This window comes from Cygnus atratus, chromosome 2, assembly GCF_013377495.2.
Source record: "Cygnus atratus isolate AKBS03 ecotype Queensland, Australia chromosome 2, CAtr_DNAZoo_HiC_assembly, whole genome shotgun sequence".
NCBI lineage: Eukaryota > Metazoa > Chordata > Aves > Anseriformes > Anatidae > Cygnus > Cygnus atratus.
The window spans coordinates 151966073-151991952 of NC_066363.1; the positions used below are offsets into that span (position 1 = coordinate 151966073).

General features: G+C 35.2%; 1 protein-coding gene across 14 annotated transcripts in view; it reads left to right on the forward strand.

Moving 5' to 3' along the window:
• The window catches only part of EFR3A (EFR3 homolog A), an 80502-nt gene that overhangs the window by 50972 nt on the left and 3650 nt on the right, over positions 1 to 25880 (forward strand). For all 14 annotated transcript variants that reach the window (XM_035556220.1, XM_035556224.2, XM_035556232.2 and 11 more), the window contains 13 exons: positions 951 to 1115; positions 2427 to 2541; positions 4448 to 4499; positions 7535 to 7707; positions 8171 to 8246; positions 11242 to 11403; positions 12541 to 12672; positions 13189 to 13256; positions 14406 to 14533; positions 20097 to 20185; positions 23793 to 23841; positions 25002 to 25105; positions 25718 to 25767. In XM_035556220.1, coding sequence (XP_035412113.1) covers positions 951 to 1115; positions 2427 to 2541; positions 4448 to 4499; positions 7535 to 7707; positions 8171 to 8246; positions 11242 to 11403; positions 12541 to 12672; positions 13189 to 13256; positions 14406 to 14533; positions 20097 to 20185; positions 23793 to 23841; positions 25002 to 25105; positions 25718 to 25767 — 1363 coding nt within the window. The remainder of the gene's footprint in view (positions 1 to 950; positions 1116 to 2426; positions 2542 to 4447; positions 4500 to 7534; positions 7708 to 8170; positions 8247 to 11241; positions 11404 to 12540; positions 12673 to 13188; positions 13257 to 14405; positions 14534 to 20096; positions 20186 to 23792; positions 23842 to 25001; positions 25106 to 25717; positions 25768 to 25880) is intronic.

A 25880-nucleotide genomic window follows, 5' to 3' on the forward strand; every position in this document is an offset into this window, starting at 1 on the left:
ACAGGTTTTAAATAACTGAAATTCAGGGGCAAGCTCATACAGTTTAACCCATTGTCGACTCAATTTCAGCAGCCACATACCGTTTCTCTGTAGAACTTGTGTGGTGATTTGACTCCAACCAACAGTGAAACACCTACACAGCCACTTGCTCACATCCCTCTCCCACAGGACAGGGAGAAATAGCAGAAGGGTGAGAAGTCTGATAGATCAAGATAGTAACAGTTTATAGGTGAAGCAAAAGCTGCGTGCACAGGCAAAGCAAAGGAATTTATTCATTATTTCCCATCTGCGGGCAGATGTTTAGCAAGTCACTGGAAGCAGGGCCTTAGCATGCATAACATAAGTTATGTGGGAAGACAGCTAGCATACCAGCAAATGTCACTCCCATTCCTTCTTGTCTCCTTGAGCTTTTCTGGCTGAGCTTGACATCATATGGTGTGGCATACCCATACCAAAGGGGTAACTTTGGTCAGTTTGTGTTAGCTGTCTGGGTTGTATCTCCCCTCAGTTTTTTGCATACCCCCAGCCTACTCACTGTTGAGACAGAGTGGGAAAAAGAAAAAGCCTTGGTGCTGTGGAAGCACCGTTCATCAGTAGCCAAAACACTGGTGTGTTATCGACACTGTTTGAGTCAGAAATCCAAAGCACGGCACCACATGGGCTGCTATGAAGAAAGTTAACTCCATCTCAGCCAGACACCATACAGCTTGATAGTAATGGATTGTGCACATACACCTGATTGCATTTCCCAAATCTGAAGTAATTTCTAAAATATCAGGATGTAGGCACACTTCAAAAGTTTATCCCTAGGCTGTATCCTTCAAACAGTGAATTTCACTTGTTCTTTCCTGATTAATCTGATTTCTCTTGAAAAAGCCTCAAAAGGCTAATTTTCATTTTCTGAAGGCATCTTTCCCTTGATGAGTGCAATCGTTGTGTGTTGTTTCCAGGTCCAGCAGTTCTGGAGGTTTTTAATACCTTACTGAAGCACTTGCGCATCAGTGTTGACTTTGAGTTGGGCGATAGGCGCAGTTCAGCAGGAAGTGCCTCTTTCAGCACAACCTCCAAGGAGAGTGATGAGAGAATTGTCCAGAATGCTATTATTCAAACAATTGGTGAGTAATGAGGATATCACAGGCTCACTTTTTAAGTTCTTCCTCCCACCCTTTTCTCCACGAGGAAGTACTAAAACAGCTTGAATTGAAAAGGATTAAAGGTGAGTGGTACCTCTCTACTTGCATCTAAATCACAGGCTCACTTTACAGAATAGGCTTCTGAAAGACTGTCCTTATAATTGTTAACTGAGCAGGCATCCAGGAAGCTCAAAGAAAATTAAAATGCTGGTGGACGTGCAGTAAATGCGTTAGTTACATTATTATATATCCATTGAAATATAGACGACATTCTGTACCTTTGGTACAGCACTAATACTAGTCTGTTCGTGAAAATAATCTGGCAAGTTGTATGAAGTAATGCAGTTTTGTAGGTACTATCTGAAAGCTTGTAGAAACCAGTGTTAAAACACAGCAAGAGTGACACCCTGTGGCCAGTTGTGTTACCATGACTTAACTGTAGCACTTCTATCATAGAATCATGGAATGCCTTAGGTTGGGGAAAAACCCTTTTATGCACAACGCTCAAAATGATAGCAACAGTGTCTGTAAATGACTTCATAAAAATAGGCTCCCTCATTTTTTTCAGATTTTTCTCTCTGTTTAATGATATATATTGCAGTGTATTTATGATGTTTGCTTGCAGTGCCCTTTGCATTCCTCCTTGTTCTTTAAGTATCTTAAATTCTGTTCCCTAGGCTGTATCTTTGCTCATTCCATCCAGCTTTCTGGAGCAGTAGCAAATATGTAGTAGACTGTTTCTCACTATTACAATAAAATTCCAAGTTAGTTTTTAAAAAAATAAAATAAAATTATAGTGTCTTTCTAATTCTATCACAGTTGCATTTACACTATTGCATAGTGGTAGTCTCTTAAGTAAAATAGTTATAAACCTGTGAGATCTGTTAGCAAACCCATACTATTCAATGGTGTCATAAGAACAGACTAAAGTAGTAATGCTGTGTTCCACAAGAAACACTTACAATTTCCCACTAGTTACAGGTAAGGGTTGCCACATGTTTAACTTTTCAGTGATATATTTAAGAGTATGAGATTAGAAAATATTAAAGTTCAGAGAAGAAAGTGTCATGAAAAGACACTGTATGCCATTAAGTAGAAATGAACACGCGAATATTCTGCCCTAAAACAAATCATAGTTTATTTCAAAAGATAGACCCAGATAGAATAAACATTTTATTCATCTATTTTGACTTTGTAAATGAATTCCTTGTATAAATAAGTTTTATCTTTTAAAGAAGCCCTGTATTTCTTTTTTTTGGTCTGTGAATTCATCCTTTTTTTTTTTTTTTTAAGGATTTTTTGGAAGCAATCTCCCAGATTACCAGAGATCAGAGATTATGATGTTCATTATGGGAAAAGTACCTGTTTTTGGGTCAACTTCACAGTCACTGGATACAAGTCACCTTGGGTTTGTATGAATTCCTATATTTTTGAATTTCTAATTAAAAACATAAATTTTAGAATGCTGAATAAGAAGTAGGAGAACAAAGAAAAATTAAATGCAAATTCTCACTCATTGGGGCTATATTAAATGCCATAGAGAAACAAAACAAGCATAGCATCATCAACATGAACTCAGTCTTCAGGCATATCACTAATAGAAAATACTTGATTGAAATGCAACTTATTTTGCACTAAAATATTTTTGTTCTCCATATGTCTACAAATATTGCCGAAATTACCTACTTAATGGCCTGTCAGTTCCATAACTTCTTAAATGTGTGTTTTCTGAATGAGGGAAATTGAACTCTGACTACATTTTTTCAAATAGCTGTGTAATTTATGCACAGGTTTTGCTTTTGTTTCATTCTGTATAAACTGATTTCAGATTAAGAAATTGTAGAAATTACAGTGAATTTGTTTCATTTTAGATTTACCTTTTTTGTTTAAGAAATAGGAAAAAGCTACAGGTGGGCAGACTCCTGTAATAAATAGCTGCCATACTAAGAAATAATACTTTTTTTTTTTTTTCTGTAGCTTTAATGTTAATGTTTAAAGCTGCTTTTCCTTAATATGAGGAAAGTAACTGAAAGGGTTACCTCTGTTCTGGCCAGGTATGTGTGGATACTTTGTACCACGTATCGTTTTCTAGCAGTCTGATCCCACTGCTAGCTTAAAGTCACTCTCATTCTTTTGTTTTCTTGGTAGCTTTTCATATACTTTAAAAAAAAAAAAAAAAAAAAAAAAAAAAAAACTGTGTCCCTGCAGTATGGGTGGTAGTGCTCCATAGAAGACAGGAATCTGGCCATGCCAGGCAATTAACGTGGAAGGCATTTGAAATATGGATCATTTTAGAATTTTGTACTTGGACTGTCAGTTGCAGGGGTAGAGTCTATTTTTTAGCTTTACATTTTTTCTTGATGGGACTCTTTGTAAACATGGGACTGAGCAGTATGGTGTGTATGTGTCATTCTGAAGAAAGGCTTTCTGACTGATGATAGTCTTGCGTTACTTACCTGGAAATTTGTTTTCTGCTACACAAAACATTTGAGTAATACTGCAAGTGGATATAGCCAGGGTTATAGCCAGTGGAAATGGAAGTTTCTACTGTTATGCAGGGGCCAACTTTTTACTGGTAGAGGCTTGCGCTTCCCTTATACTGGTGGACAAAGTGGTTTGCAGATCAAGAGTCTGTATCTTTTTTACTTTCTTGAAAGACTGCCTTTGAATAGAGCACTTTATTCCAATTACACTTTTATTTTGTAAGATCTTGCAAGAGCAGCACAGTGTGGCTATAATACTGATAGTTATTTAACTTCTTTTAGTACCAACAGATGGAAAACGAGAAGAGATGAAGAATAGGTTAACTGGTGTTTTGCGTGGCTTCCTGTGGTTTCTTTCATATTTTTTTCCTGCTGATTTTGCAGATTACTTTTTTTCAGACTCAGAGTTTTGGGGGGAAAATGGTTCTGGTTTCTTAATATAGCCTCAATTACATTTTAAGTCTGAAAACATTCTGAGCTCTTATGAAAATAAAGTCAAGCATGTACCAATTGAGCACTGCAGGTACACAGAGATTTTAAAATGGAACATGAAGATCTGGGTCTGGTTCACATATATCATTCACTATTGTTTCAGTTGTGTATGTGTGTTTGTTATTTAAGGTTTGCTATAAGTGTCCCATTCAAAAATGCCTAGTTACTGCACCTCCTTTGGAGATATTTTCTTCTTACTTGTGGCCATCCTGCGTCCGTTCCAAGACTACTGTATTCAGTTGTCGAAAAAGCAGTTGCTAGAATGATGTTGTAGATGAGTAGAATAATATTATGAAGCTATGGAAAGAACTGATTTTCAACCTTTTTTCCCAATTGTAGGGATTTGGGAACAAGGAGGATTCAAATCATGTTATTGAGGTCTTTACTTATGGTAAGCCTTCTGTATTCAGTATGAGCATACAGTATTTTATTTTATGTGTATATTTATACATATAAGTACAGTATTTCAAATTTGTCTTATGAAATTTAACATATGTTTGTATTAAATAGATCTGTAGTTCTACTGAGAAAAATTTTGACAGCGTTTTCCCAACATGGGTTAGAAGCAGATCAGGAAATATGCCTCCATCTCTTAGAGCGCTTTAGTGAGTATCAGTTACAATTGGATCTGCAGATCCAAAAGAATATCACAAAGTAGGTTGAGCTGACTTGTTCTGCTAGCAACATCAAAGTGAAATCACTTTTGTCTCTGGCGTTAGAAAGGCTGTAATTAGTAAAATGACTATTTTTAAAAGTGTGGGAATGGATGCCTATCTCCAAGGCTTTACAGCCTCAGGCACCATTGTTCTTTCCTTCCTAGTATTTCCCAAATTTCTTGTAAGCTACAATTAAATGTTTTATCACAATTACATTTTTCAAATGTAAACCTTCAAAGAGTGTTTCTGAAAATTGCCAGTGTCATCTTTGAAGCATTTTGTGAAGGACTGAAATAAAGAGAAACACCTCCTAGTTTAAAGACACAACTTATCTGTAGTTCCAATGCAGGTTTTATGCAAGTATGTACTGGGAGGGGTTCATTCAGTAGTTCTTTTTGCAGCATTAATGATGAACAACACACAGAGATGTTATTTAATTCACATAGAGTTAAGCACTGATAAATTCTGTCCATTGTGTTAGATTGCATTATCTTAGAGATCTAGGACTGTCAACCTCTTTTTAAAGATTCTGTCTGAAAAATTGTTTAGAATGTACGTGTCAGGAACTTCCCAAATGCTAGTTTTAACCCCTAATACTGGCACTTGTGGTCTTGGCAATAATGTTGATAGGTACATATTGCATTGGTTTGAAAAAAAAAAAAAAAAAAAAAAAGAGAGAGAAATGACAGTAGTATAATAAAGTTGACAATAAAATAAGTTACTTACACACTTTTTTTTGTCTTCATAATATAAATGTCATGATTTTCTTGGTTTATTCGGTAAAAACAAGGTATGTCCTGATAGTAAGATTCAGAAGTAGGTAGTATATTAGGCTCTTGCTTGTAGAATCCTGGCCTATTTTGTTACAGAAGCTGAAAACTGCTTAGTGGCTGAGGTAGGGGAAATAGTATGAAGAACCATTTCATTACTCAAACCGTAGAATGCCTTCCTGGAAAATAAGTTTCTATCCCTGCATCACCATGAAATTTGTGCGTGGTGTTAAGCAAATCAGTTAAACAGTTCTTCGTAGGTCAGGATATGAAATCCTAGGCTCCCTCTTGCAGAAAAGCTGAGCAATCACAGTTGTGATTTAAAGGTAGAAAACATATTAGAAAGGACCTCATAGGGTCATCTTGAATGCTGTCTTCTTTTAAGATAGAATCGGCTATGTCTAAACTGTTCCTGACAATATTTATCTAACCAGTCTAAAAAATTCTATTCAAGTCAGTGAGAGCTTTTGTAATTGTTTGGGATGCTACATAGCCTGTAAGTAGGCTGCGGGGGATCCAAATTTTGCATATGGAAGGATTTGAACACTTTGGTTGATGAATTTTGTTTCAGATCTTCTAGGGTACAGAAGTAAAATCCCATCACTGCACAAAGATGTGGAAGTAAATGTTTTGATGCTTAATGAATTACTCTGACATTGATAAATATTGTCAAAAAACAGTGGAAGGAATCTGTGTTCAAAGCAAAGTTTTTTTATTTCAGTATATAAGGTGTGGACTGCACACATCGTAAGTAACCAGAAGTTGCTGAATCCTGTCTGTTCTGTGTACTGAACTGAGCACTGTGCATCATCTGTTATGTACAGAAAAGTAATACTTCAAAACATGATGAGTCTCGTCTTGCATACACACAGACAAACACCTTAGTGTTGCAGAGGCAATTCAAATCTGGCACTTCATGAAATATATGCACTTTTATTTGCAGCATTGCTGTTTGTAAACTTAGGAATTTTCCGTAAAAAAAAAAATAAAATAATAAATTTGATCAGATTCCTTCCTGTGGCATTGGTAATGCCCTCCTGCTCCTTTGCCAACCAATTTCCTACCTATTCAGTTATGCTGTACGAATAGTGCTTGCACACATTTGCATGTAAAAGCAGTAATAGTATAGAATGTATGCAATGAAGATATAATTATTATGCAAAGTCTTAAACATATGATTGTTTTTGTTATAATTCATTTTTGGATTATTTTGTACCCCTCATTCTCAGCAGCTTATGCTTGGCTGTTTCTCAATCCTGTTTTGGTTTTGAGACTAATTTTTTTTAACGTCTATTTCAAGAGATAGAAGCCATTTAAACATTTCTGACTGCTATAAATGTACAACTGATTAATATATAATTAGTTATACTAAAGTTAACTAACTCTTCATTATATATCTGCATATATATCTTGTTTTAGAGAAAAATAATCAAGTGAGGCAAGCCAACATTAGCATTGGGTTAAAAAAAATACCACTGTAGCAGATTTCCAAGAAAATGCTTTTTCCTTGGTTCCTTTCTTTGCAATAAAGTAGTATCGATAAATGTTTAAGGTGTACATATAGGGCTTGATTTCTCTCTCTCTCGCGCTCTCTCTCTCGCGCTCTCTCTCTCGCGCTCTCTCTCTCGCGCTCTCTCTCTCGCGCTCTCTCTCTCTCTCTCAAATTGTTACCTTCATTTTATGCCCTGCAAATTTTCACTCTGGTTATTTCTTATAAATTTGATAAATAGTTACTTTATTTTTGCTTTGTAAGTGTTGACAGAGTAGGGATCCTGAGAAATATCACTTTAAAACAGATGAGGGAGTTCATTTGAACAAGAGTATTAAAATCCTTCCAAATCTGTAGTGAGGTTAGGAATTTTCAGAACTAATACAGTACTTCCAATTGAATCCACTTCTCAGATGCCAGTCAAAGCCTGCTAAAATGTGAGTGACAGCTGTGAGTAATTCTCACAGTGCAATAATGACACATACTAATACTCAACTTCAACCATGAATAGGTAACTTCAGGATACAAAGCAACAACAATAACAAATGCACTTCCCGCCCCGTTTCTGGACCCATTGTTGTCTCCTTCACTCATGGAGGACTCTGAGCTGAGGCAGCTGGTCTTGGAAATTCTGCATAATCTCATTGATCGGCATGACAACAGAGCAAAACTCAGAGGGATACGGTAATTCTTCTTTGTTTGCTATGGTTCTACTTTAATTGAAGTTCTACTTTAGTATCTGAGTGATGAGTAATTTTGTTTTTAAAATATTTTTCCAAATACAAAATGTTAATGTACTGTTTTGATAAATGCACAGTGCTCTGTATCATTCATTAATGCAAAGAATTTTACAGGTAAACAATGCATGATACATTAAAAGACCACTCCAATATCTGGAAGTTAATTGACTTTGTAACTGATTATCTGCTTCGTGGAGGTATTTTATATAGAGGAAAAAATATCTGTGGTTGTCATAATTATGTTTATGGTTCTGCCTCTTCAACTGAAATCTGAATATCATTGTTAAACATAAATATAATTAAAATGGAAATTGCTTCAAGATTTGTTTGAATAGTTCATTTATTTCATGTCCTCTTCCCCTTTCAACTTTTTTTTTCCTGAAACGGTATCTTGGTTTCCTTTGTAGAATAATACCAGATGTTTCTGATCTAAAGATAAAACGAGACAAAATTTCAAGGCAAGACGTCAGCTTCATGAAAAAGGTAATAGAACAAAGTTAACTTTTCCATCTAAAAAGAAGATGAAGTAACTGAACCAGTATCTTTGCTTTTCTTCAACTGTTTTTTGCAGCATGCTGCATATATCAGTATCAAGTGATTTTAATTTTAAATAGTGTCTTGAATGTTGAGGACTTGTAGGTACTTCAGAGATGGTTCCATGGAATAAAATTTTTATTTATCTCTTTGGTAGAAATCCTTGCATGTGTGAAATTAGGGAAGTGTATATGTAAACTATGGTTCTGAAAACATTTCTCTATAGTTAGATCCCTGTGCTGCATTTCCTTTATCCTTAGTAAGGTCTTTTTATACAGATTCAATTATCAATTCTTTAGTTAAAACTCAATAAAAATATAAACTCAATTAACAATAGTAGTCTTTCAGTTTTACAGATTTTCTTTGAATTTTTACTTTTTAATTAAGAGCTCTTCTTTAAAAGCCTTGGTAAAACGTCTTGTGTCTTACATCTGAAGTAATGTTAACTTGGAAGAAAAATTGAACCTCCTTACAAGGTACTTTTTTTTTTTACAGGACATTGTGCCAATTGACTTCTGTATATGTTTGGTTCTAAAGAAAAACATATTTTTTTAGATGATATTTAGGTTAAAATTACTGCTTTATACTACGCACTTTACTTTCTACAATGTATTTACTTATTAATGTGCTCTGTCATTCCTGAATGTGGCTCATCTGTGTGGGTATATTTGTAAACAAAAAATACAGATTTCCTGAAGTGAGTGGAAGCAAGCCTTCGAAACGTTTATCACTGTCACCTGCCTGAGATGATATTGTTTTTTCACAGCTATCCTTTGCTGCATTGCTTTTGTTTTCTATTAGCTATGAAATAAAAGATGCGTGTCTTCAGAGTATAGACTCTGAAGTAAATAATTTTTTAATATTAAGTAAATCTTTGTTAGATATTCTAGTTAGAAAAAACGGAAGAATTGGTATTTAATTTGTCCAGAGGCAAAAATACTATGTATATATAAAATTATGCAAAGTAGTTGTGCTGCTTTCAAGTAAGTTTGCAAGGTACACGTTCTTGCTAGGTTAGTACAGTTGTTATTCCTTGCAGTATATTTGCCCCTGTTCAGAATAATGTCGGAAAAAGACACATACAAAGAATACTCCAACATTGGCAATTAGTAGTAATGCATCTTTTTGAAAAATGAATTATATTGGAATTCATCAATACAATACCTTGGATTTACATCAAACATTTTCGATAAGCTGAATATACTGATTTTGCTAGCATACAAATTTTAATTGCCAAACTAAGTATTTGACAGTCAAGTTAGTTGACAGTTGAGCATTAGTTAACGTTCTTATCTGAAAAAGAGGGCAGGAGAGGAAAATAGACTCTAATCAGGTTAAGAATAGATAATATGGTCTTCTAAAAATGTTTTAACCCTGTGGAATGACATCACTTAATAATTATCTGTGATACTGTTTTAGGTGCATATCATAAACCTGATTTTACATACCCGGTTTACATCTGTAGTCTATTTGTACCAGATTTTTTGTGTAATCAAAGGAGAAAGATGAAGCACCTTCAGAAGTCCGTTAAGATCTGAATGACCATGTAGGCTTGTTTGAGCTTAAGTGGGGATCCCACAGCAATTATGTATCAAGCTTAGGGATTTCAGTAACTAAATTCAGGTGGAATTAAACCAGACATAGACACAAAGCTCTTTTAATCTCAGTCTACCTTCTCAAAGCCAGGAGACTTTCTTTCTGTCATTTAAAGATTCTAACAATAGCCATTGTCTTATTAGGGAAATGTCAAGCTTCTGGCATTTTGTAATCTTCAAAAAATATACTACGTAGACTAGAAAAGTCCACATTATACATTCATTTTCATATAACCATCTTTCTTTGCCAATGAATGAATTATTACTTTTATTTTCCAAATATACTGTCCATTATAGATCTAACCTTTGCTTTGTTTGTTTCATCATTTTGTGCTCTGGTAATAGCTCAATGTTTCCCTCCTTTGAGTGAAATCTTCCTTCTTGAAGAGACAATGTTAAAAAAAAAATAAGTTGCCCTCCTCCTTCTGAAGCTGAATTATCACTTTCAGAGATAAAACATCAGTCTTCAGATCTTGAAATTATCTATGTCACCTGAAATAGACCTGTATCCTCTACAGATTAAGAATGCTGGAGTGATCTTAAGCAGTGTCTTGAATACAAAACCTTTTTCTTAACCTGTCTGTGTCTATTTTCATTTATTTTTGTTGTTGAAATAACAGTTTTGTTACAAAAATTTGGTTAAGCACAGTGCTAGGAGGAAATCAAAGTCACTTTTGTATTTGAGGGTCTTTTATTAGATAACCTCTGTTCTTCACCAGAGCTCCGTATGTGCAGTGGTAAGTGAGCCTTGTCCACCTTCTCAACCCCCTTCTAGAAGAATTTTTTTTTTAGTTTGCTATTCAAGAAGACCTGCTTGATGCACAAGTTTGGTGTCTACACTAGAGAACATGGATAACCCTTGCAGTTACTTGAATATGCTTGAGGATGTTTCAAGATCTACTTTTTATGTTCTCTTTTTCATAAACAGGCTTTTTTCTTTTTTTTTTTCTGAATATTTCAGTAAGAAATGCATGTCAATGTCTGACACAGTGTGGTATTCATGTGCAGTTCTCTGCATTATCTTGCCCATATGTACACTTCTACAGAAAGTAGAACAGTACTGTGTTTTGAAATAAGCTCTTGTCTTTATAGTAAACTAGTGGTCTTAGTAGTTTTCATGTACTTGTTTGTCTGTCTGTGTGTGTGTGTTTTACCTATTTTTATTTTTTTCTAATCCTGTATCCAAAGTGATCTGTCATCAGAGTGAATTTTTCTAATTCTGTATCCAAAGTGATCTGTCATCTCCTTCTTGGAGAAGGGAATTGGGCTGGAGGACATCTAGATATCATTTCTAACCCAAATTATTCTGAGATTTTAATATTTGTTTTCACTTCCTTTGTCTTTCATAGCATGGTCAGCAGTTGTACAGACACATCTACTTAGGCTGTAAAGAAGAAGACAATGTCCAAAAGAATTTCGAGCTGCTGTATACTTCTCTAGCTCTTACCACAATTGAACTGGCCAATGAAGAAGTGGTTATTGACCTCATTCGATTAGCTATTGCTCTGCAGGTAGGAGTCTGAACCAGTGCTGGGTTCATTGACTAAATTTATATTTGCGAATGTAGATGTGAATAGTTTTCTTTGCCTGTTGATACTCAGATTGGAAATCATATCATTCAGTCCTAATATGTTCAATTCATTGAGCAAGTATACTTTATACATAATGTTTATTAGCGTGGAAGCTTCAGCTAATCAGATTTATTAAAAACGTCTACAGCATGTTCTCTTCATCAAATTTAGCAGATGCAGAAATGTGTTGAAACGTTCCCTGCAACCACTGTTATATTCATTAACAGATTGAGAATCTGTTTTTATAACCTCGTATATGTCCTCACCTTGGAAGAAAGCTTTTGGTTAATTGACTGGAAACTTATGTCAAAGCAGGCTAGTTAATCTTACCTATACTAAAACTATATCAGTGTTGAGAGGCTTTACTCTTTAACATTTCTTTTATAGTATCAAACACTATTTAATTCTTGTACGCAGTCTTCAGTGAAACTGTTAAAAAAATAGCTTTATCTATATATCTAAAATCAAAGCATTGCAAAAAATATTGTGTGCCATGAAAATTTGATAAGATTGCATACTGTGTTCTCAGTTCATTCTCTGTCACTAGCCTTATTCTCTTATATGCACCTGCACTGTGAAACTTCTGAAATGCAGAGTGCATCCTTAGTTTTAAAATGTCACTGAACCCGATCCTCACGTGATGAAAATGGTGATAGGAGTTTGACTAGAGCAAAAATAATACCATCTGGAAAACTGTAGAAATGCTAATAAGCATTAAATAATTCCCTTTATGCTATTGTATCCGTGACTCACAAGGATGATTTCTATTTTTAAGATACTGTTCGTAATTTTCCTGATCAGCAGGTAGTCCTTCTGGAAGTTGCACAGAGATACAGGTCATTATTACACCGTATTCTTTCTCAGAAACAGAAGTTCGAGTTCAGTAGATTTATTTCTATTCATAGCGGTTAAATCCTTCAGGATCCGAGACTAGGATTGTGAGGTGAAAGGTGTTAAGTGCCAAGTAATACCAGATAGTCATCGTAAGTCAGCTAGTGTTACTACTACTAATGACTTCCATGCTTTTGGGACAGCCTGTTAACTTTGGAGTATGTAATGCTGTCCTTTATATTTCAGGACATTGCCATCATCAATGAGGATAATCTACCAATGTTTAATCGTTGTGGTGTCATGGCATTGGTTGCAGCATATCTAAACTTTCTGAGTCAGATGATTGCAGTCCCTGCCTTCTGTCAGCATGTCAGCAAGGTAACACGTAATTAAGTAACCAAAGTCATGTAGTGTAGTAAACATCCTAGTGGGTAAGGAAATATATTCTTTCAAGTAATTGCTTGTGTTCTTGATCTCTCTATTTTTATTCACCAACATTGTTGTTTGCCTTATGTCATCTTACCATCTTCATCTTGCTTGCTGAATCTTAAACTTATGCACAGAATTCTTCTCTCACCATGTAGCATTTTTGTTTATGCTACCATATATAACGAGCTAAACTGCCATCTGGTATAAGACTATACAGCCTCACCGGCTTTGATAAAACAGTACTGATGTAAACAAGACCATGAGAACCTGATTTTTTGTCTAAAAGGGTGAGTGCCACAATCCTTTCCCTGGTTAAGAGAAGTTCTAAAGGCTTCATTTTTGATGAGGTAAATATTAGTGAGGGACCGATAATCTGCTACAGTAAACCTATTTAATCAGCTTAGTCATTGGATATGTTAGGTGTGGAACTACTCCATTCATACTATTTGTCTTGGCTTTTTTCAGGTCATTGAAACTAGAAGTCTGGAAGCACCTTATTTTCTGCCAGAAACAATTTTCAAAGACAAATGCAAGTAAGTAGATATAGAATATAAATTAATGAACAGTAAACCACCTCTTTACTATTAGAAATTGCACATCATTGAAATGTGTATGTGAAAAATATCGTGTTAAATAGTGTTCAGGATAAGCAGAAAAAAACAATCATTAGAAGGGTATATGAAAAAAGAACCTATTTTTTAGACTTCTTTTATTGTGGTCAGAAATATTTACACCAAGCACCATATGATGCAGGTATAAGTATTAACTTAGCAAAATGAATTTCCACAGAATTGCAGAATGTTTGAGGTTGGAAGGGACCTTTGCAGGTCACCTGGTCCAAACCCTGCTCAAGCAGGGCCACCTAGAGCAGACTGCCCAGGACTATATCTAGGTGGCTTTTGAGCACCTCCAAGGATGGAGACAATACAACCTTTCTGGGCAGCCTGCATCAAGTCACAGTCACAGTAAAGTGTTCCCTTAGGTTCAGATGGAACCTCCTGTGTTCAGTTTGTGCCCAGTGCCAGGACAAGAGGCACCACTGAAAACAGCCTGGTTCTCTTTGCTCTTCAGGTTCTCTCTCTCCCTTCAGGTATTTATATGTATTAAGATCCTCCCTGCACCTTCTGTAGGCTGAAGAGTCCCAGCTGTCTCAGTCATTTCTCATAGGAGGGGTGCTCTAGTTCTTTAATAATCTTCTTTGGAGGCTCTCCAGTCTGTTTTGTACTTGGGAGCACAGCACTGGACACTCCAGATGTGGCTTTACCTGTGCTCAATAGAGGGGAAGGATCCACCACCCTTGACTTGCTGTCAGAATTCCTCCTAATGCAGCCCAAGATACCATTAGCTTTTTTTAGGGCAAGGGCACATTGCTGGCAAATGGCAAATACTATTACTCTGCAGTTCTCTCTATTTAACAGAGACCATATTCTCTCAAAATGTAGCACAGTACAGGAACTTGTTTCATGTAACCAAGAATTGTTAACGTAATTTAAAATATTGCAGAGAGATTCATTTCACGCGTTACAGGGTATATATTCATTCGTAAATAACTGAGCACATTTTATTTCTGTCAAATCATCACTGTTGACCCTTTTTGGTTGCTTGCAGACAATGGAAGAATATTTTACTTAATGAACAAATCTCTATTGGTAGATAATAACTTCAAATATATATTTTAACAGTCTTCCAATATCGTTAGAGAAGCATGAAAAAAATTTATTTTTCCTGACAAACAAGATTGCAGAATCATTAGGCGGCAGTGGATACAGTGTGGAAAGATTGTCAGTTCCTTATGTACCCCAGGTAACAGGTAAGTGGTGATAAGTGGCAAAACAGCTAAGTACCAGTTACTAGGAATGCTTTCTTAATGTGTTGTCTGTCAGCACATCAAATAAATGTAGTGTGACTGCTTGGCAGCAAAGTTTGATCATAGTATAATTTCGTTTTCCTGAGATTTTTTTTCTCATGAGCTGCTCTGTTAGTGCAAAGATATTTCAACTTTGTGTCCTTTTAACATTTTTTCATTAAATTCAGGAGGTGAAGCACAAAGTACTTGAGCCCACTTCAACTCTTAAATTGTTTTGCTTTCAAAACAATACCTATAATAATGCTGGTGATTATTTCTGTATTAACTTGAGATAGCAGGTGAGGAAGGACTATATGAGTCATCATTCTTGATCCTTTTTATGCAGTCACAGAATGGAACAGAAGCCATCCTTTTGCCATCTGGCCTTCCGCTGACTTGAGCTCTTGACCTTAGTCAAGTTCTCAATGAGCAGATGTTATTTTAATCAAGAATGCAATGATTGTCTCCATTGCTAACTTAGTGTCAGGTAACACAATGAAAAGTGTGCCTGAGGAAGATTAGTGCTAGTTTGTGCTTCCTACCCAGGATGTGAGAATAGTGCATAAGCAACTACATAATATTTGACATTCTTGGTTTTCTGTTTTTAATAATTTTTTTCAAAATCCTGTTGAGGAACATATGGAAAAATTGCTTGAAGAATTTGCTTTACTAACCATGTGTGTTTTGTGGCTGTGTTTAACTATAATGGGGCTATTCCAGTCTGAAGCATTTTTTTTTTTTTTTGCAAAATAAAAGTACCTAGCAAGAAAATGATTCCTATATTCTGTAGATTAAACATAGAAAGAAACATAGTATATATGGACGGTGAATATTAGATCATGCTTGCAGAATGGTTCAGCTACATTCAAAGACGATGACATGTTTGAATCTTTTGGGATAGACGGGGAGGGAATGAGAACAACCGATGTGGTTTTGCCCCAAGTATTAGCAAGCAAACTAGTGATACATTTAGAGACACAGCGGAAATGTCTGTTTTCTCTCCTTGCTGGGTATCTTGTAAAAACGGGGAAGGTCACTGTACTATTTAGATTATTTCTTCTGGAATCCAAAAAAAACAGTTAACATCGTATTTTAGTATTGGCAGAAGAGGTAGTTACCAAGTAATGAAATGTTACGTTTTCAGATTTTTACTGTTTTTTGAGTGAGTGAGAATGGAATGAGAAAGATAGCCTGGTTGAAAAATTAAGTTGGAAATTACTTCAAGCCTCTTCTAGAAAATAAGATGCATTTGTAGCTAATTGACCTTGCAAGGATTTACTTGGATACTTTCTTAAAATGCATTTCTACGCAGGAATTTACGTACGTTCTGACATCAAGAAGGGTTAAGTGAGTTCAGGTGGAAAGTAATACCTGCTTAACTGCTGCTTGGGTGATGAGAAATGCTTGTATTTAATGATAAATGTTAGTGTGTGTGAATCAGATGGATTTGTTTTGTTTGCTTGTCACAATGTTTTGCAGAGAACTGTAACCAATACTGATTTCATGTCTATTATTATACCTGATTAGAATCATTAAGCTTTGATCCTGTGGAATATTGCACTTCCAAGGTTTTCATTGAACTAAATCAAGGCCAAAGTGAATATTTTGGAGTTCTGAAACTTTTCAATTTGATTTAAATGAAATGTTTCATTTCTACCATTATATTATAATGCTACAATACATTGTTTCAAAGTATGTCAATGATTTTAGTAAAAGATAAGTCAATTTTTGATATATTGCCATGAAAGTTATGGTTGAACTAAAAAAGCTAGTAAAAATCTTAAATATTTCTAGTATATTTAAATATTAATATTTAACAATGACATATGTAGAGAATCATCATCCTCCCCCTGTTTGCCTGCTAATTTGTGGTGCTTCCTATCAGTTTGAAAGACACACTTTTTGTTCTTGTTCTCTTCTTTATTGGAGGGTGTGGGGAGGTGTTGTAGGGGTACAGTGGGGAAGCTGATATTTAAGTGTGCACATATATATATGTAAATGTTTTAATTTAGCTCTATTTCCATTAGGTAAAAAAAAACATAAATGCAGACACAAGTCAAAAGGTAAAAATGAGTTGTAGGACATCCCGCTCTCCTGCTAGCTGTGGTGTGCGTGGATAGGATATTCCCAGTCCAAAAAAGAAGTGCTTTTAGAAGGCTTTTAGACAAATAGGCCAGAAATTGTCTTGTACTTAGTGTGTCATTCTGCTTTTTTTTGTTTATCTCCTTTCTCATATACCTGTAGCAGTGTTTGCAGCTGCAAGGTCTGCTTTTGTGCTTATTCTCAATTTAGAACTCAAAATTATGGTAGCTTCCTATTTTCATTCCCTGAAGGTGGTAGGGCGGTAGGTGTCATTTTTTGTGATGGTACTAATTACCTCTTTGAGTGAAATTACAAGATCTTGCTTGAAAGTTGGAAGAAGCTGTCAACAGCTCACCGAATGATGATTCATCTTACTCTAAGTCTGTGGTAAACTACAAAACTGAGGGTTTTATTAATGAAATATGAAGACGAGTAAATACAGCACACCACTTTTGCTTTCATTCAATTCTGTTTGTTTCAACTTCTAATTCATTCCTTTAACTCAATTTAATTTCTGCTTGAGCTATGTTAAGTTAAATAAAGATTTACCACACGTTTTCATGCTTTAATCTTCTCTTTAGCTTTTCCCAGTAGCATGGTGAATTCAGCATAGGGTAGATTCTGTTCTGTAAACCAAGAATAAATTCTGTCTGTAGGTGCACAGTTTGTTTTTATTCCTTGCACACACACACTATTGCCAGTGCAGGCAGGGTGCAAAATTGATTTTTTTCTGTCCCTGAGGAAAAGAAAGTTCCTGAACAAGTACTTCTGGGCATCTGCATGGATGCAGCTGGCAGCACAGTTCAAGATCTGGCGCTACACTTTCAATGCCACACTCTTCAAAACAAGAAATCACGAAGAAATGTCTGGCTGCATAATATTGTGTTATGAGGAAAGGTTTTTTTTATCTGCTACCATCCAAGTAATATTGATTGAACTACATAGGTTCTAGATTCTTTTTACTTAGGTTTAGCGATTGAATAGAAGTATGTTCTAAGCGCTTACTGTAAATTGAATTGTGAAGATACAGCACCTAGCGCATTGATTTGGAAATCTTTATTTCACTTTAAGAGTTACCTTGGTAAGTATGTATGTTAAACTTCTAGTCACTTGTGAAAGAGATGAAAAATACAGAAGACAAGGTTACTTTATTTCCTCTCAGCAAAAATGTTTGCTGTACTCCACGCTGCATACCTACCATCCCATGCTTCAGGTAGTGTTTCCTCCACACTGAGCTCAAGGAAGGTGTTTTGGGTAAGATGTGGAGGCCCTAGTCTGATGTTAGAAACAGGATGAATCAACATCGTGTGTAGCTCAGAATCTTCAGGAAATAACTTTCGTATCATAAAAAATGAGAAAGCAAAAAGGCCAGAGAGAAAGTAGTCAAGATGGTGAAACAATTAGTAAAATAGTGATTTTTGGAAATCATCTAGGTCCATAGAGGAGTAAACTTTGCTTCTGTTGAGTAATAACAAGTAAAAAAATGAAACCTGGAAAGTTCTGCTCGTATGCAGTTTTTCCAGAAATTTTGCATTGGAGGACAAAAGTTAACACAGCCCATGGAAGTGCATTTTCAGGGAGAGGGTTGGGGCTAGGGAGGTGGAATGGGACTCAACACTTGACTGGAAAGGCTAGTTTCATTCTTAGCACAATGCTGTCATTTTAGAGAACAGTCTGTGAACAAATGTTCTGTCTTAACTTGGTGAAAAGGATGAGGGTCCCTTGGGACAACCCTGGCAAAAAGGGGCTCGTGACTGACTGCGGTATTGGGGGGCTCCCCCGCTGGCTTTGTGCCTCTGGGATCTTTTGTGTGTGGAAATTAGCTTTGTATCATATAACCTAACAGAAAGTGTTAGAGATGTCACAACTTTTTACCCACTTAATCAGTTGGTATTAGAGAAGAATGGCTCTTATTAGGCAAGAATAGTAAGATGTCCATTATAAAAATGAGTTCTATCCAAAATAGTCCGAAAAATGTGCCTTGTGCTGTTTTTTGTGTCAATTATAGAGAGAGCAGCAAGATGGCAGCAAAGACGTACATTTGTCTTGTGTTTACCCTTGGCTGGTTACGGTGCTCTCCTCTCTGCGTGTGTTGGGTTGTGTACCAGTGAGCCAGCAGGGAATAAAAATAAGTAAATCCTTCAAAATGCCACTTTAAATGCTCGGAGAACTTGGCAGAGATTGCTAAGCTTCAGGTGTTTTCCACTACACTTGTTCTTCCACTGCCTCTTGATCTGAAAATGGTATTTCATTTATATGACTGTTCTGAAAGTTATTTCTTGACTTATAAAAGCCAAGTACGTTCAGCTATGAATGAACACTTTTCATGATATTTGCACTGCAAAAGCCCTTTGCTAGAAGTGGTTTAAGCAAAGAATGTGAAGGAACGAACATAAATTACCATTCCATGGGGGAATTTTACTGCCTTTCTCCTTATTTTACCATCAAGTGCCTGTAGGTGCTTCTAACCCAGTACCGTAGAAGTCATGTCTGAAATAGTAATCACCACTTCCCAATGTCTTTATCTCAGCTAAAATCTAAAATGTGACAGCAATTCATGGTTTTATAAATGAGATGCATGAAAGTTAAGCTATTCTTGTCTCCATTTGTTAGAGGTTCCTCGTGACGTGTCTTTAAATGTATTTTTGGTGTTTCTTATCTTATGTTCCTATATTAAACGTCAAAATGAGAAATGATTATTGGTGTTTTGCTTTAGGAATGCAATCACAAAAAGAAAATCCATCTAGTGATGGATCATTCGATCATAATCTGCTTCTGTATTAATAAAATTATGTTCCTTTTAGTATCAGCATAGTTGGACTTGCTAATGTTTGTAGAAAATAAGAAGCAAAGATTTTTTTTTTTTCACCAAGTAGATTTTAGACTTGCTGAGTGTGTTATTTGTAGCAACAAGAGTAAGGAATGGTTGTAGTTCATTTCCATTCAGAAATCTTTATTTTCTCTTGTCTGTGAGTCATCTTCCAAGAAGCCCTTTTCTGTTTCAAAATACCTTCAGATTGAGACCTTAACATTTCAATTTCACAGCCAAGAAAAAAAATGTTTAGGCTTCTGTAAATTACTCTGCAGCAGTATATCATCACGTGCTATGCTGCTTATTTATTTGAATAAGATCTCACCTCTTTTTTTTTTTTTAAGTTGTCTTTCAAGGGAAAGTTGGCAGGTTTGGGGATGGGTGGGGGAAGGTACAATAAAGAGGTTATTTTTCTTTCCTGTTTAATTATTTAGTCAGAAAGTTAATGCATTATTTTTCACAACAATCCAAGTGATAAAACAGGTGATCTAGGGTTAAATAGACATATAGGAACAAAACTATCTGATAGACACGTAGGAACAAAACTATCTGATGTGTAGAAGTGTGTGTAACAGCTGAAAAATGAATTGTAAAGTGAGCTATGTTGTTGGTTTTGTTTTATTGTTTTCATAGATGAAGACAGACTTTCCAGGAGAAAAAGCATTGTGGACACGGTATCTATTCAGGTGGATATTCTACCTGGCAACAACACGGAGGACAAGGTATGAAAATCACAGGATATTTTAAGGCAGCATTTTCAGCATTGGTGGGGAGGTAGGGATGAGAGGAACAACCTGCAAATGAAGTTTTCCCAGAAATTCTAGTATTTAATCATTCTAGCAATCTTAAATGTTTTCTTGATATGTTTTTTTCTAATTCCTGTACTTGTAGAAGTGTGTTGTCAAACACACTGATACTGATCTTGCTGTATGAAAATGTGAACAATTTTTTCATTATAATTTTTACAAATAGTACTGCAGACTATGGGGTAGCAATACATAAATATGCCAAACCACTAATATTTTATTAGTGAATATTCTAAGTAAAATATTTTCTTTGCATTTTGAGGGATTAAATAAAATTCCTGAATGTGTATCCGTACATCATTTGAAGCATCCCTGAGGGTGGTCATCTTCAACGTGGGGCTGACAGATTTAAGAATGTCTTTGAGACGGGCAGGTGAAGACTAGGCAGGTTACTTACACCACAGTGTTACACAATCACACACACAATACTGTAAAGTCACAGGAAGGAAAGGAGTAGAAACAAAAGGTTCATGTATAGGGTACAAGAGCTGATGCTAATTACCTCCCATGAAAACTATGTTATAATTAAAATCATCCCACATCTTTTGACACCTCATTTGAAGTATTTATTAAAATAAATTTCCATTTCTTTCTAGTGAATCTTTCTCAAAGCTCTGCTGTTTGTTGTTTTTTTTTGTTGTGTCTTTTTTTTTTAATGAATCAGATTTCTTCTGGCTACAAAGAAGATTTGCTGTTGTAATTGAGGTGTTTGAGTCTGCAGATGAATCCTACCATTGGTATCATAAAGAGAAAAAAATCAGATAGGGACTTGAAACAGCATCTGTGGACAGAGTCAAGCTGAATATTAGTTTTAAAAAAATGCAGTATTATGTTATTGCCATTGCAAAGGAGCAAGCCTTCTTTTAGAATTAACTGACAGAAGTGATTGTGTTTTACATCTTTATTATTCCTTTGTGCTGCTGATACCTCAGGTGATATTCTGTGTTCACTTCTGCATTAACAAGGATACAGATAAACTAGATAAAAGTTCAGGAGAAACAAACAAAATTCAAAATAAGCAAGATCATCACAATTCTTTGCTTTCTGAAGAAAGTCAATATTCCTAATAGGGATGATGCTCTTTTAAATTTCATGTGTTATATGATTGAAGAATTCTCTCTTGAATATAAAAATGAATGAGAGAGTCTCATTTCAGATTTCAAGTCATTAAGTTATTTTAAACATTGATCTATAGCCATTTATGGAACAGGATATAGCAGTTTTAGATGAATTAAAATCTTTGCATTCTCAGTTGAAAGCAGTACAGTGTCTTTTGGATGATGAGTTACTGTTTGTATCTTCTAAAAACAAGAATCTTATTCATCAGAAAGACGTGAAATGAAAAATTCTTCCTTTAATCGCTTAACAGTGTCTTTCCATTTTTTTTTATCGTGCTGAGGAGAAAATGGTATTTTCTGATTTGCTGATTACACCTTGATATCTAATTCACAAGCATTTGCAAAACTTTCCTTCTGCAATGGTGCTCTGTAATTTTTTGCTAATTATTGTTCCATTATAGTTGCTATTTTTGGCCACCTACAACGTAAGATGGTATGCTGGTTATAGCTTAAGAGCAGGGAAAAAGTCCATGAGGGTGTTAAATCTGAGTCTCTTGCTGTGTAAATTAGTAACTGTAATATCCTTAACTTACACCACACATAAACAATAAAGAAAAGTAGAATAAAGCTTTATGATTCATAAAGTACCTTTTTTTTTTCATTTAAACTTTAGTATTGATGATATAGGGTATTGTTTCTACACTGTCTGAGGACTGTGTGAAGACTGTTTATCCTTAAAATACCTATTATAATATACAACGCAAACATAATTGTCAGCACAGTTGAAGTTTCTCATTGTGACAAGGCTGTTAGCGAATCCCGTTTAGGAAGATGGACTCTTCTGTAGGTATCTCCTTTTCTAAGTGGAAAGCATTTGTGAAAGCAGCTAGTCCTATAGCCAGATATAATGCTAGCTGATATCAGAAAACATTACAGCTGTTAAGAAATCGGAAAGGCTGCAATAAACAATATTTACCAAATATAAATCATATAAAACGTGATTATTTCAAAACCTGAGTACTCTGTCTCTAGCACTATCAACGAATATTTGACTAAAAGTAGATTTTATTAATGTTTATTAATTTTTGCTGTTTAATAATTTTTTGCTGTTTTTTTTTGCTGTTTATTAACGTATTCAGAGGTAGAGAATACAATGCTACTGCAATAAAATTTGTTAGAAAAGTATCATTTACAGCTGCACTTCCTCAAATAATGCTTGATATAAAAGCAAAGCTACTATTTGTTAAGGCTTTTTCATTTACAGTAGATCAAGTCAATGAATTAACAAACGAAAGGAATTCAAAGAGTCTTCTGAACCAGGTGATACAACATCTTGATACCTTACAGATCGTTCATCTTAAGTTATATTAGAACATCCTAAATCCAATTAGAGTTTATAAGGAAAAATACGGGCGCTGAATATTTACACATAGTTAGTTTTGAAGAATTAAAATAATTTAGGCTAAGCTGAGAAAACTATGTTATATTCAGCTGTACCCTGTTCTCCTGTCCAAGCATTCTTCCCTAATATTGTCACGGTGGTTTCACTGTAACAAAAGACTTCTTGATACAGAAACACCATGTAAAGAAATGAAGCACAAAGATCCATGAGATGGAGCTCTGCAGATAAATGTTCATGCATTTTTGGTAATTTTGCAGCCATAAGCAATCCCTAGTGAGGTACATCTACAGAAGCAAATGGGTATTCATATTGGTAAATTAACAGATTTTCTCAGTGCATCAGACGTAGTTTGTTATGAACAGCCCTTTAGCTCCAATGCTTACAACATAAACACCAAATTTCTTGGAGTCCATACTGGTACAAAGTTAGTCTAATGCAATAAAAATTTTCTACTCTACTCTCAACCACCAACTCGTATTTTAGTATCACATTGCTGATAGTTCAACTAGTCTCAGGAAGGAATTGTTATTATTCTCAACAGATGTCTTAAGAATCAATACTGAGGTTTACAGTACAAGAAACATAAGTGTATTCCTGACGCAAAGGAGAGTTCCACCAAAATTCCTTTTCCAAAGTATTAGTTGTTATAGAGCATCTTGACCAGAAAGTTGGAATGTTTTCTTTGATCTCACTTTATAAAAAATTTCCTCAATAAATAATCATGATTTTTAGGACAGAAAACTTCAGTCTGAATGATTATTTTGATCTGTTGTTGGTATCTAGAAAAAGGTTTGTAATAAATAAATAGGCTGATTGGCTTTAAGTGGATCTGGCAATATCAGTTCTCAATATACAAAGATAGTTGCTTGCAAAGAACTGCCAACCATTCCAATGGCTAAGAATTAATGGACTGTTTTTTATAGAAACTACTGATAAAACTATTAGAAATTTGTAAGGTAAAGCATGTTTTTTAGCTATTTTGCCCTTCTGTATTTATTGCATTCCACAGTTTTTCGAAGTTTGTGCTAGTGAGGTTTAAGGTATTTTGTATCTTTGTCTTTAGGTTGATAATACTGAAGAAATCACCTTTGAAGCTTTGAAGAAAGCGATTGGTAAGACTTATTACAATTGTGTTTAACAGCATACTTCTAGATTACTGTGGAATTACTAGGGAGAACATGTTGCCAGAATAACATAATTAAAATACTACATTTGTTTCTCATCAGCTAGTAAACTGATTTAAAATTTCAGCCATTTATTTCTGAATATCTGAAATGAGATTTTGATAATTTTTGTGAGTTCATTCTCTGAAGCTAATGTGACTGAATAAAACCATCTGGAAGTGCCTATCATCTATTAAATTTGCCCTTACAGACCAAGCTATAAATAATGTGAGATTTTCAAATTCTGTTGAGTGATTATTTATAAATGAACTTAAATATTTTTTTACTTATTAAGAACAGATTTTTAGGTCTTCAGCGCATTCAGGAAACAGATTTGTAAGACTTGAAAAACACTCAGTTTCTGAGTTAGTGTACTGATACAAATGTATTTGCTGTGTTTAGAGGAAGATTCTTCTGAACAGTGATCCAGCTAGTAGAACTTGGAATTAAAATTTCCTTATTTCATACTGCTATAAGTAATTACTAATTAATGTTGTCCAGTCCACCAAAATTTTGTCAAAAACAGGGATTGGACACGGACATTTTAAACAGTAATTCAGTCTGACTGTTTTCCAAAGCTAATTGCTGAAGTACTTTAATTTGTTAGATGCTGAGAAGTTCCAGCTGTTGTTCACTCAGCCTATGGAGGTATAACTCACTTTTCCCAAATTCTGATTAAAAAAAAAAAAGTAATAATAATCCTGCCGTCATGTCTGTGTGATGCTGGGAGGGAGGATACTCCCTTCTTTTCTCTTGAAGCTGAACCTGGATGCAGTGAGTGAGAATTGCAGTCTGGAGTCCAGATGATGCATCTGACTGAGATGTAGGGCTGACTGTCCTAGTGATTAAAGCACATTGTGAGTCAGGGGCAGAGCTGGCATCCTCAAACCAGCTCCATGAAATTGTATCAGCATTTTGCTTTAGAAGCAGTGACAGCTGACAGCTTGTTTGGGTATGGTTGCATCACTTCAAATACAGTGCTTGTTTGCTTCTGCAGTGCACTTTGTTTTAAAAACACAATGTAAATGAAGACAAAACACTGAGAGTTTTAAATCACGTGTACTTGATAGGCAAAATTACATTTATATTTTTTCCTTTTTTTTTTTAAGATAACAATGGACTTGAAGAACAAGAAAAAGAAAAAAGGCGTCTTGTGATTGAAAAGTTCCAAAAAGCACCATTTGAAGAAATTGCAGCACAATGTGAAACCAAAGTGAGTTTCTACAATATGTTATACAGTAGTGAAGATACTAGCATAAGCATTTATAGAGACATGCTGGCTAAAGATGATTTATAATATTGTATCATTGTTGCTGTTGTTGCTAAAGAATAGCATTCAGTTCTTTGTCTTCAGCTATCGTCTCTGCAGTAATAATTATCTATGTTGGGAAATTCCAGTTATTCCAGTTATAAAAGTATACTTTTTGCTGTTCCTACACCATTTGGAAAGGATTGGAAATCTTATGCGCTCTTCATCTCAATGTTATCCTTACTGTCTTTGAAACCTAGATTCACAGTCTATTTCATCCTGGGATAAACGGAGCAGTATTTATACATTTAATTATTCAAAGTATATAATGACGTAACTCCTATCCTCAACAATAAAATCTGCTATATAATACCTTGCGTTCCAAGGCAGGCTCACTCAATTTCACATGCCTCTTCAGGGCTCAGAATCCTTGGATCAGTGGGAAATTAAATCTAAATTGGAAATGCTGCCTAGATTTGCCATGTAGCAATGTGAAACACACTGAGTATGGCCTGTCACATTAATTTTAGCTTTGTTCAAGATGCAGTAGTTAATTATTAATTTTTTTTACTCCAGGCAAACTTGCTTCATGATAGACTTGCACAGATACTGGAACTCACCGTTCGGTAAGGCTTTATGCAAGAAGAATATGGTGAATGAAAAATGAGTTATAAAACAATCGTGATTACGTTCAGGTGGTCATGTTACAGTGTTCTTAAACACATGTAATAGGCAGAAG